Source organism: Ochlerotatus camptorhynchus, unplaced genomic scaffold (genome assembly GCF_037179485.1).
Source record: "Ochlerotatus camptorhynchus isolate MF236.1 unplaced genomic scaffold, CSIRO-AGI_Acam_v1.1 ptg000036l, whole genome shotgun sequence".
NCBI classification, from domain to species: domain Eukaryota; kingdom Metazoa; phylum Arthropoda; class Insecta; order Diptera; family Culicidae; genus Ochlerotatus; species Ochlerotatus camptorhynchus.
This window is the reverse complement of record NW_027040527.1, coordinates 2,103,898-2,116,121: the sequence shown is the minus strand read 5'-3', so window position 1 is coordinate 2,116,121 and position 12,224 is coordinate 2,103,898. Positions and strand designations below refer to the sequence as shown.

The window sequence follows — 12,224 nt, the reverse complement described above, 5'->3', positions numbered from 1 at the left end:
TATTGAGAATCAGGTTGCTCGGGATTTTCTGAATATTTTCTCTCGGGAAAATATTTTTGATGATTCCTGGAGGACTGATTTGGACGAAGTAAGATCTATAAAGGCGCAGCTACAAAGCAAGACCATGCTGGAGGTGGCTGGGTTCAATTCCCGGTCCGGTCTAGGAATTTTTCGGGTTGGAAAATTTCTCGACTTCCCTGGGCATAGAAGTATGATTGGACTTGCCACACAATTATACCAATGCAAAAATGGTACAGGCATCGAAAGCTCTCAATTAATAACTGTGGAAGTGCATCATGTTAAGAGCACGCAATAAGCTAATATGCGATATGCAATAAGCTTGAAATGCAAAGAAGAAGAAGAGGAAGGTCTATAACTAAAAAGTTTCATAATATGAAAGCTCCAGGTGATGATGGAATTTTCTATATCCTCATAAAAAAACTCCCAGAACTCTCTATACATCTACTGTACAAGGTACTCACCTTGTCACCTTGTCTAAATGGAAAAATACAAAAGTTGTTCCAATTTTGAAGCCGGATAAAAATCCAGCTGAAGCTTCTAGCTACCGTCCAATAAGTTTGCTTCAATAAGTAAACTTTTTGAAAAGATAATTTTGAATAGAATGATGCTTCACATCAATACGAACTCAATTTTTGCAGATGAGCAGTTTGGATTTCGCCATGGGCATTCAACTATTCATCAACTCTTAAGAGTTACCAATTTAATTCGTTCAAACAAATCTGAAGGCCTCTCAACTGGAGTTGCTCTTCTAGACATAGAAAAAGCATTCGACAGTGTTTGGCATGATGGTTTAATTGCCAAATTAAAAATTTTAAATTTTTCACTCTATATAATGAAATTAGAGTTGGTTGGAAATGCTAACATGAAGCTTTAGTGTGATGATTTATTAGCTAGAGAATGATCTTTAGAAGAAGGTAGGTGGATAGTTCCGTTAGAGTACGGCAGTATGAAAATTGAATAGAAGATGAAAATGAGCGAAGGGCCATTAAAGCGACAGTTTTACAAGATAGACGCACATTTTTGCCTAGCCCGTACGATGTACGCGGGGACTTGAAGTATGTCTCCAAGTCCACAGGCAGTCCTTCGCTCATTTTCAACTTCTATTCAATTTTCATACTGCCGTACTCTAACGGAACTATCCACCTACCCTCTTCTAAAGATCATTCTCTAGCTAATAAATCATCACACTAAAGCTTCATGTTAGCATTTCCAACCAACTCTGAAAATCGTTAACTTCGCGTATGAAGTAACATAAAAAACACTTTGAATGTAATGAAATTAGTTCAAAATTATTTAACTGACAGAACTCTGCAGGTAAATAATCAAAATTTCAAATCTGAACGACTATCTGTTAGAGCAGGAGTTCGTCAGGGTAGCATTCTTGGGCCTATATTGTATAACATTTTCACTTCGGACCTCCCTGATTTGCCTCAGGGTTGCCACCAATCTTTGTTCGCTGATGACACAGGCATTTCCGCTAAAGGAAGAAGTCTTCGTGTTATTTGCAGCAGAGTGCAGAAAAGTTTAGATATTTTCTCTTCTTATTTACAAAAATGAAAGATTTCTCCCAACGCTTCCAAAACTCAACTTATAATATTTCCACATAAGCCTAGATCTTCCTTTTTGAAACCTAGTAGTAGTCACATAGCCACTATGAACGGAGTTCCTATTCCCTGGTCAAACCAAGTGAAATATCTTGGATTAATACTTGACCATAAATTAACTTTTAAAGATCACATTGAGGGCATTCAAGCCAAATGTAACAAATATATAAAATGTTTGTATCCTCTTATAAACAGGAAATCCAAACTTTGCCTGATGAATAAACTTCTAATATTTAAACAAGTTTTTAGACCGGTCATGCTTTACGCTGTGCCAATATGGTCTTGTTGTTGCACTACCAGGAAAAAATCACTTCAAAGGATTCAGAACAAAGTTCTGAAAATGATTTTAAAGTTGCCTTCCTGGTACGGTACTACCGAAGTACATAGAATTTCGAATGTTGAGACTTTAGAACAAATGTCCGACAAAATAATTAATAATTTCAGGCAAAAATCGTTGCAATCATCAATTGCAACGATTAATTCCCTTTATACTTAGATAAGATTTAGTTTTAGTTTTAAGTTTTAAGATATCAATTGTTATACTGACATGCAGGTTTAAAAAACCTGTTTAAAATACTGAATTATCAGGACAGGAACAATGTAAAAACACTTAGATATATATCATAACAATTAAGGCTGGTAAGTTACTGTAGTAACTGGAGCACCTAGGTTAAAATGAAATGTAATTTATTTTAAATTTGGAACAAATAAGGAGTTAAAAAAAATCTGCATGGTGCACACCCAAGTCGTACTACAGGGTAATATGCCGTGAGTAAGTATATCACAAAAACCATGCAGGAAAGAAAATCGATGGAGCTGAGGAATAATAAGGTAAACAACACAGTATTTTAAAGGAGCCAACTCTAAGCAGGTAATAATAGCAATTAATAATCAAACAACCATAAAAAGGTAAGAATGAATTTATTTATTTTAAATACAGTAATGACCCGATTTTGTCTTTTTCCTTTCTATAATTTCACATAACCATAATTCTAAATTTTTCTAATTCATCGTTAAGAAGGATATTTAAAGTATACTTTGGTGCAATAGGTGCAATAAGATGACTGAAAAAGGGCATGGGTGGTTTTGTAGAACATTGGAAAACATTTTCAAAAAAGGGGGCTGATAAAAACGGGACATTACTGTATTCCAATTACATTTACATGATTTATCACATATTTATGGTCGTAATCTAATACACACATTTAATTACAATACGAGCCTAAAAGATGCAGTGACCTAGTGAGTACCATAGCTCGAGTCGTCTGTTATTGTTGTGTATCGCATGGAGAGCCCAACCGAGATTCTAGACTATTAAGACTGCAGTTGCCCGAAAAAAAAATAATTATAATAAAACAACGAAATTACAATGATTTTTACTGTTGGGTTTTGAGTACATCAAAATTTATTGTTAAATTATTGTACGGGAGAAAAAATAGATTTCGATTTTTAACGATACAATGCTCAAACAACGAAAATTTGTGTGATGAGATCAAATTTGTTCGGGAAAAATCACTTTTTTATATTGTTAAGATGCTGCCCCCTTTTTTACTGTAAATTTCTCAAATACCATGATTTTCATTGTTGTGAACCATGAATTTCGTTGTGATTTTATGGTAATGGACAAAAATGTCCAATGTTTTGACAGTAAATATCATGGTTACAATGACAATGAAAATCATTGTATTTTTATTGGATTTTTTTTACGGGTGGTCAACTCTCGAAAAAAGGATGAAATGAATATCTTGTAGGTCAGATATTATATACACCTCTTTAAGTATTAATAAAAACAATAATAATTATAAAAAAAATATTTTTTAAGTTATATATTCGTGGATTTTCCTATGCTTCGAGGGGTGCATCGACACGGATTTACTTATTCAATCGGATTACGACGCAGTTGTATCTACGCGCACACGTCACTTCATTTTTTCTATAACTATCTTGAAACAATACACACGGAATCCAGTGTTCAAGCTAGTAACCATAGGAACGTTATTTTCGCCTTTTTGATTACACTGAAACAAGGACCATAGTTATGAATACTATTTTGCAGAAAACACTTACTTTCAATATAACGACGCTTATTACCGTTAAATCTACTACACTGAACAAATTTCAAAGATTGTTTTTATATGTCCCACACATGATTTTTTGCAATGTGATCAACAAAAAGATATCTATGTGTCGGACACATACTTAATATATGTACACATAAAAGCCATGGGTAACCACACATACTATTCATTTGGCTCATAAAGTTCATGTGTGCTTCTGGGTGGATTCTGTTTATGTGTGGCTACATGAAAATAATGTAGAATTTCACATGGAAATTCGTCAATAAAAATGTGTGGATCTTTATTAGTGTAGGAATTAATTATAGTTGACTATGAATATTAACAAAATTACTATTATTCTGGCAAAACTACTTTGCTTGCTAAAAATGCATAGTAATTTTGATAATTCGTTTTCTGCAAAAATCTTTTGGTGAAGGTATTCAATTTAAACCAGCAATATAGTATTTTTTTTTCCAATGGATTTTGTTTCAGTGTATGTACAACTGAACAACGACTATACCAGTGTTTGCAAGTTCTGATGAGGCCCGTATATAGCAAAAAAGGCGAAATAACGTGCCTATGGTTACTTGAGCAGGCTAGTCCTTCTGCTGTATTGTCAAAGAAGGAGCAACATTTATTCAAATGGTTCAAGTCTTGAAAACAAAACAATAAAAAATAGTAATAATAAAATAATAATAATAAAATAATAATAATAAAATAATGATAATAAAATAATAATAATTATAATGATAAAAATGACTCTGCATAAGAATGAGAGGATTAAAGATGATTTGTCATGTTTTATTTTTACATTTGCTTTTGTTTTCATCAAAGTTATTTATATCAGTTACAGTGTCTCATGATCTAACAACCACTGCCTGCAACTAGTGTTGGAGGGACTGGAAGGTCTGATTACGGATCAAAACTAACATAACTCTAACACTAAAATGATCTCGAAACTAACGCTCATTCATTGCACTTTATGTTATAAAGTAGTTACTATACTATAGTATACTTTTCTAATATTCTGTCTACGTTTCTTTTTCTTTGTTTTCTACTTTATCTTTATTCCCTTTTTATTTTTCTGTTCTTCTTTCCTTCTTCTCTTCTTTTGTTAAAATGTAACTAATACTAATGCCTCCTTGTTTTTTCTCTAATTTGTCCGTTATATCCCACCATCACGATGAGAGATGAGCTACCCTACATGGTAAACACCCATATGGGCTCCTAAAATAGTATGCCGCAAATTTAATAATATCAACGAGAGGATAAATGATGAAAATTCTTCGAACAATACAGGAATGGCAACATCTCTAATAGATAATTACCGTAAAACGGGGTATCTTTGATAGCGCGGGTAACTTTGATAGTATAATATAATGACTAAATTAACCTTCTGCACTATTTCCTAATTGAAAACATTGGTTTCAATCAATGATCATGAAAAATGTTAAATTATTTTTTAAAGGAGATGAACTATCATGAAATCCTAAAGTTGCAACAACATAATATGTATCATGCAATACAATATTTTTTTTTATTTGTTATGGTTGCATCAACAGACTAGAAATAGTCCCAATGATGTGTTGTAAAAAATACAGATTATACAGACGACATACATATACTACAGTTACTACAGTTACAAACGAAAAGCATTGTCAAGTTACTAAAAATTTATAAGTCTTAAATTTTACACTTAGCTGTTGGGTATCAAGCGCCTTCGGTCAGCAAAAAAGGCAGAGAATCTTCGGCGAAGCATATTCCGTGTCAAGTGGAAATCGAACATCGACGCTACTCGGTTGAACACTAGCTGCAAGCCGTAAATAGCGCTCCCTATGCTATAATTAGTTCGAAGAAGTGGAAGTCTCAGCATAAGACTGTTGCGTAGTGATCGAGGTTGAACATTAATGTTCACTTGTTGCAGAATTGCTTCGCAGTCAATTCTTCCTTGCAGAGTATCGGCGACGGTTAAGGCTCTGAAAACATCTCTTCGGATACGTAAGGGCTCGATATTGATCAATTGGCAGCGATTCTCGTAGCTTGGAAGACGAAGTGGGTATCTCCAAGGCAGCTTACGGAGCGCGAAGCGAAGAAAACATCGTTGAACAGATTCAATTCGCTCGGCCCCATTATTGTAGTTCGGGCTCCAGACAGCAGAGCAGTATTCCAACGTAGATCGTACGAGAGAGCAATAGAGCGATTTCAAGCAGTAAATGTCCGTGAAGTTCTTAGTAATCTTGAAGACAAAGCCAAGCGTTCTGGACGCTTTGTCGACGACATACGATATATGGTGTGAGTATGTCAGCTTTGAGTCTAGAAAAACGCCTAAGTCTTTCACGCAGTGCACCCGTTCGATAGTCGTGCCTAGTAGTTTGTAGTTGAAAATAATCGGTTGTTTCTTGCGTGAGAAAGTAATAACTGTACACTTAGCTGGGTTGACCACCAGTCGGTTTAGACTTCACCAGTCAGCAAAGATGTCAATCTGATTTTGGAGAGAACGGCAGTCGGCGAGTGAGCTGATGCGCAGAAAAACTTTCAGATCGTCTGCAAACGATAATCGTGGCTCTGTGATAACATGGTGAACGTCGTCGAAGTAGAGGAGAAATACCAATGGTCCCAGATGGCTGCCCTGAGGTATACCGGACTTTGCGCAGAAGCTTGCTGAGCGACAAGTACCCAAAGTTACTGTCAATTGGCGCTCCGTGAGGTATGAACGAAACCATCTCAAAAGATTTCCACCGATCCCTAGTCTATCAAGCTTAGCGATCGCAATTTCGTGGTTCAGCTTATCGAAGGCTGCCGTAAGATCTGTGTAGATAACGTCCGTTTGGGTCCGAGCAATCAAACTGTCTGTGATGTAAGACGTTAGGCACAGCAGGTTCGTAGTTGTGGAACGCCCAGTTATGAATCCGTGTTGATCTGTACTTAGATATTGCCTGCAATGCGCATTTAGGGACTCTATGACAACCAATTCAAAAAGTTTTGATACAGCACTCAGCGATGTGATTCCTCGGTAGTTGTTTACGTCGCGTTTGCTTCCCTTTTTATGAACAGGAAACATATCCGCAGTCTTCCAGCAAGACGGAAAGATGCCGCTGGAAAGAGAGAGCTGGAATATGCGGCGCAGTGGATCTAAAAGACAAGTGATGTTCTTTTTAAGAATAATCGACGGAACACCATCGGGTCCAGCCTTAGTTGAAGTCTTAAGTTTAGATGCTGCTCTAGAAATCGTATCTGTAGTGGCTTCGACCATGCTGAGCGTTTGGTTGATCAAAGGAACATTACTGGCCGCGGAAGTAATGATATTAGCGGAGAGTTGCTCGGCTACAAACACACTAGCAAATTTGGCTGAGAACAGGTTGCAAATGTCTTGTTGATTTCCAGCAGTTTCACCATTAAAAATCATGGAAGAGGGTAAGCCGACTTCCCTGCGTTGCTCATTTACGAAGTTCCAGAAGGATTTCGGGTGTGATTTTAGCCGCCGTTGAATCCTCCTTTGATAGCGTTGAAAACAGAGACGACTTAACCGCTTATACTCGTGGTTGAGTCTGACATAGTAGCATTTCAGTGGCAGTGTGCGGAGTTTAGTAAATCTTCTGAGAGCAGCCTTCTTAGTTCTTTTCAACGAGCGAAGATCTTTCGTCATCCACGGGACGCGAGAGTCGATATGGATGATCTTTTTGGAAACGTGTCTGTCAATGACATATGCCAAGACGTGAGAAAAGGTAATATCAATTGAAGAATTAGCAAGAACTACTAACTCCTGTTCATATTCCAAATACGGTGTAGGTACCTACGCGAATCTCTTTATTCACTACCGCTGCTGCCCCTAATAAATCAAGCCAGTTTGGGTGAGCCTTGAAGCTCGCCTTTGGAACCCTTATCGTTATGGTGTATAATTTAAATATTGCTAATTGCACCTGAAGCTGGACTGCCCCAAAAATTAAAAAAATTGCGATAAAAGTGCACGTGTCCGTCAAATCGTTTTAGTATTTTCGGCGTACTTATTGCTTGCATAATAAGGAATAACTGTACCGAACACACCAAGACGATTAGACGGAAACTCGCAATTTTATCACACTTTTTAATAGTTTCCACACAGACAAACAGACATAACACTCACAATTCGTTCATCGAACATGCATTTAACGGACAATTTAAAAGTATAGTAGTTGGTAGCACCGCCACCTGTGGCGCTCATAGTCGATTCCCTTGCGTTTGACGTTTACACACTACCGCCATCTGTTTTGCGTAGTGCCCACCACAGTGTACTCAACAGATGGCGGTAATGTTTTAGTGACGATGTTTTACAGTCAGAAATATTCAATGTGTTATGTCTGTTTGTCTGTGGTTTCCAGTTTGGTGTGAAATGCGAACTATGCTAGCTTGGAATGTTTTCAACCTCTCTGTGCTAATCTAAGAGTCCTTAACTAACTATTATCGGTACAGCTCAAAACCGGAATAACCCACTAGCGACAATCGAATTTACTCTCGTTTTATTCATTATACATAGTATCGGAAGTTATGGCACATCATTATGCGATTACAGTGCACTACTTCCGACACTTTGTATAAAGTACAAAACTAGTGTAAAATCGAGTGTACCGATAATATTGTAAATTTTCTTCACCGTCGTCTGTTACCTAACAAAACAAACACGCCGGTTCCAAATCCTCAATAATATTAATACCGCATAACCGACTCCCACTCCCACTCCCAGGATCCACAAATTAGATACGCTAACCAGCAGTATCGCCACCAAGATGCACCAGTATCGGTTATTAGTTCTACCTGTCAGCGCATTCCACCCTGGATAGCTACTGCACTGGGAGGCCAACTCGATGAAAACAGCCTCTTCCTCTTAATACTTACCTTTTCTAACTCCGGTTACTGTGCCATACAATCCTCCGGTCCACTCCGCGATTTTCACGGTAGTCCTCATAGGAAAAAAATACAGCCGTACCTGTTCTCCGGGCGCTCGATCTTGATTATCGGTCCAGAGTCTAAAAAAGTCGCAAAGTGAAAGCTTGAAATTTTCACTATTCAATAAATCTAGACCAACAATTTAAATAGGAGGAACAACCAAACGTAAACAATGACTTTAAACACAAATTTCTCGAGAATCAAAACACACGCACACAAACTAACAATTCTATTCAATGAAGGAAGTTTTCTCTTTCAGATGCTGGAATTAGATTATGTGGATGTGTTTTGATTCTCGGGAAATTTGCGTTTAAAGCCATTGTTTAAGTTTGGTTGTTCCGCCTATTTCAATTGTTGGTCTAGAAATGCTCGTTTGTTTACACTCTGCGATTGGAGCACGAAGTTTGACACTTGATGCTGTAGCAGAGTGTAAGCGAACAAGCATACAATTTTTATGCTTGTTCGCTTACTCTGCTAGAACCCGAGCGTCAAGTGTCAAACTTCGTGCTCGGATGGCAGAGTGTAAATAAACGAGCATAAATTCCACCACAGAGGTGGTCTAACGTCGTCTAACCAGCCATACAAAAAAAATGTCTAACGTTAGTCTCACGTTAGACTAACATGTTAGATCGAAACGAGCTGTAACGTCTAACAGACTGTGTCATATCAGTCTAATATTAGACGAACATTAGACTAACGTTAGACCAAATGTTAGTCTAATGGTCTAACGTGTTAGACTAACGTTAGACTCATGTTAGACTAACCTTCCGTGCTGGGAAGTAACATTGATCGATTCTCTTGGTTGACTAGAGATGAACTAGCCTAAGGCTAAAAATCTCTTTAATAAAGATTAAACAAATCTCTTGGTCGACTTTCTCTTTCGTTCATAACTTGAGCACATAACCGTTTGTTGTTGTGTTTGTCATATTAGATGCTAGATAAAAGCTTCTGGTATCGATCTGTGTGCTGAAAATACCTGGGAATGTCTTTAAATGCCCGTGTTGTTACAAAGAGAAAGTCGACGAAGAGAATCTGTCAATGTGTTACGATGGACCTAATGCAATGTTCAGCTTGAATTGTCACCTCACCGGCAACAGAGAGTCAGGTAACTCGCAGCATAGGGGAATGTCAGGTAACGAGTTCAAAGACGATTCTTCTGTGGAAACATGTATAGAAAGTACTATCTAATTTAACAAAAATATAAACGATGTTTCGAAGTGTTAAAATTGAAGTACTAGGACAAATCTAGCGTTCAGAATCATAAGGGCCTAACTGCGATGATCGATTCTCTTAATCGATTATCTCTTTTGTTAATAGCTCATCTGCATTAAAATTTCTCGGTGAGTTTGATGTGGCTGTTGCTAGTTATTACAACCTTCTATGTATTAGACTGCATTAGAATAATTTTGGAAAATTGGTTCACTTGACTGTGGAAAAGCAAAGAGAAAATCGATGAAGATAATTGATCATCGCAGTTTGGCCAACCGGTGGAAACTAAAGATTTTAAATTGGCTCACTACTTGACTAGCCTATTGGTTCCAAGCAAATCGATTAACGTACCTCATTCTTGTCGAAATTCTAGTACAAAACTATGTTTGTTTTGATTCGCTATGAAAGTTTGACAGATAAAATGAGAGGTTCGTGGATTTTCCTATGTTTCGAGGGGTGCATCGATTAGCTTGGGACCGAAGATAGTACCAGAGCTGAGCCAAAAAGTTGAGAACGTTTCTTCGGGACCTTCTAGTCTTAGAGTTACCTCTATGGTTAGGCCATTATGCCCTTATGATTCTAAACGCTAGAAATACTCGAGAAATACTATTCATAGATGAAAATCAGTGTCTTTATTTGCTCTTCGACGAATGATTCACTAAGTCTAATTGTTCCGTTGAATGAATAAAATTTCATAGGTACCTTATTTCTATCTAGCATTATTCTGTTTGGTTCGAATGAATATCTCCTAAGAATCTCACAAAAGTTTATTCAAATAAATTCTTTTGCATTACACCGGTAGCATTTTACAATCCACCATCTGCTTATTGCTATCGTTAACCTATTCTAAATAAAAACATCCACCTTGCGATGGATCAGCGTCCTGCAGATGGGACAGTATCGATCGTAATGGCCCAACTGGTCCGCGCATCGCTTGCACAGGCACATATGTCCACACGGTACCAGCACCACGGCCTTTTCGTTATCCTCACAAATGATGCATAGTCCGATAATGGTAGAACCTTCCGAACGCTTCTTGCTGGGACTACCGTTATTACTATTACTACTATTTTGAGCAATTGGTCGTAGAGATCTACTCTGGGTCGATTGGTCCGATGAAGCCGACGATGAACGGGAGGATTGCTCCGAATCCGAATGGTCTCGTCGGTTTTCAATACGACTCAGGTGTTGTTGTTGCTGCTGACGTTGCCGCCGATCGGAGAAAGTGAAAAAGTTCCGGAAAAATAATGCAGTGCGATGAACTTCCGTGTCGTAGATGGTGATGGCGCGCGTTCGCAAGTAAACGGAGCCAGCCAGCACGGTCACAAGAATGTTATCAATTATTTGTGCGATCAGTTGCTTACACTGGAGGTATTTACGGCGGATTCCCCGTCCGTACGGCAGCATTTTTCGGTAGAAGTAGCGCAGGATTCTAAAGCAAAAAATTGCAATTCTCTTGCTGCATTTAGGATTTATATAAGCCAGTATGAGTATAAAAATTCCAGCAACTGATTGCAGGGGAACGTCTTTTACCAAGTAGTATCCCAGACGGGACACAATCTCCATACTCTTGGCTCCAACATCCTTGGAAAAGTGGCCAACGACCTCCAATCCAGTGTCCAAGTATTCCCAAAAGTTCTTAGCAAGATGTCCTGGCAGTGTAACCAAAAACCAAACTCCATTCCCGACGATCACCAGTAGCTGTTTGACAAACTCCAACGTAAAAATCGGAACCGTCAGTAGCCTTCCGGAGAGTAGCTCCCCTACGCCGTGGTACCCCGCCACAGCGGCATTTCCGATCGAAACCACTGCTTTTACCACACCTCCGCAGATGGCCGTTAGACACTCAATGAAGAAAATAGCAATCGAGCTCAGCGCATTCTTGAAGTCCTCCACAAAGTACGAGTAGTCTTCGTAGAACACCACCATGAAACGGCCAATCGCTTGCAGTATCTTCCACGAGATGAAAGCTGCATTGCTAATGACTTCCACCAGCAATTTCCCGATGAAGATACTGATTTTGAGCAGATAGTTGATCAACTGGAACACATTTACGACGAAGTCGGCGATTTCTGCAAGGGCCATACTTGTTTCTTGTTGCTTTCTTCCACCACCGTCTCCGTCGTTATCAGGTAGGCAACGTCGCACTCGCGCGGATTCGTAGATTTCACATTGCAAAACTCAAATTCAGCTAAAGGATTATCGGTTTTCGATTCGAATATCTATAGGTAATTTTACATGCAATCAGCAAAACTTCGTTACAAAAATATAATTTTATGCGAAAGCCGTTATGTTTTGTTTATCTGATTTTGACACTTCTGTCGGTTGAGTGTACGGTGTAATTTGAACATGGTGGGTTCACATACTCTTATTTATCATGAAATTAAACAAATCGACAGTGAGCATGCAT

The 12,224-nt window shown here is 38.2% G+C and overlaps 1 protein-coding gene across 1 annotated transcript; it reads right to left on the bottom strand.

The window, feature by feature from the left end:
- Positions 1-10,421: 10,421 nt before the first annotated feature.
- On the bottom strand, positions 10,422-12,080 carry LOC135710045 (uncharacterized). The gene has a single exon (XM_065232498.1). It carries the CDS (start codon positions 11,897-11,899, stop codon positions 10,661-10,663), a length of 1,239 nt encoding a protein of 412 aa, XP_065088570.1. The 5' UTR covers positions 11,900-12,080; the 3' UTR covers positions 10,422-10,660.
- Between the last annotated feature and the right edge of the window lie 144 nt (positions 12,081-12,224).

Bases quoted from the DNA above. Each gene is read 5' to 3' on its own strand.
- LOC135710045 (XM_065232498.1), bottom strand. From the start codon at position 11,899: ATGGCCCTTGCAGAAATCGCCGACTTCGTCGTAAATGTGTTCCAGTTG.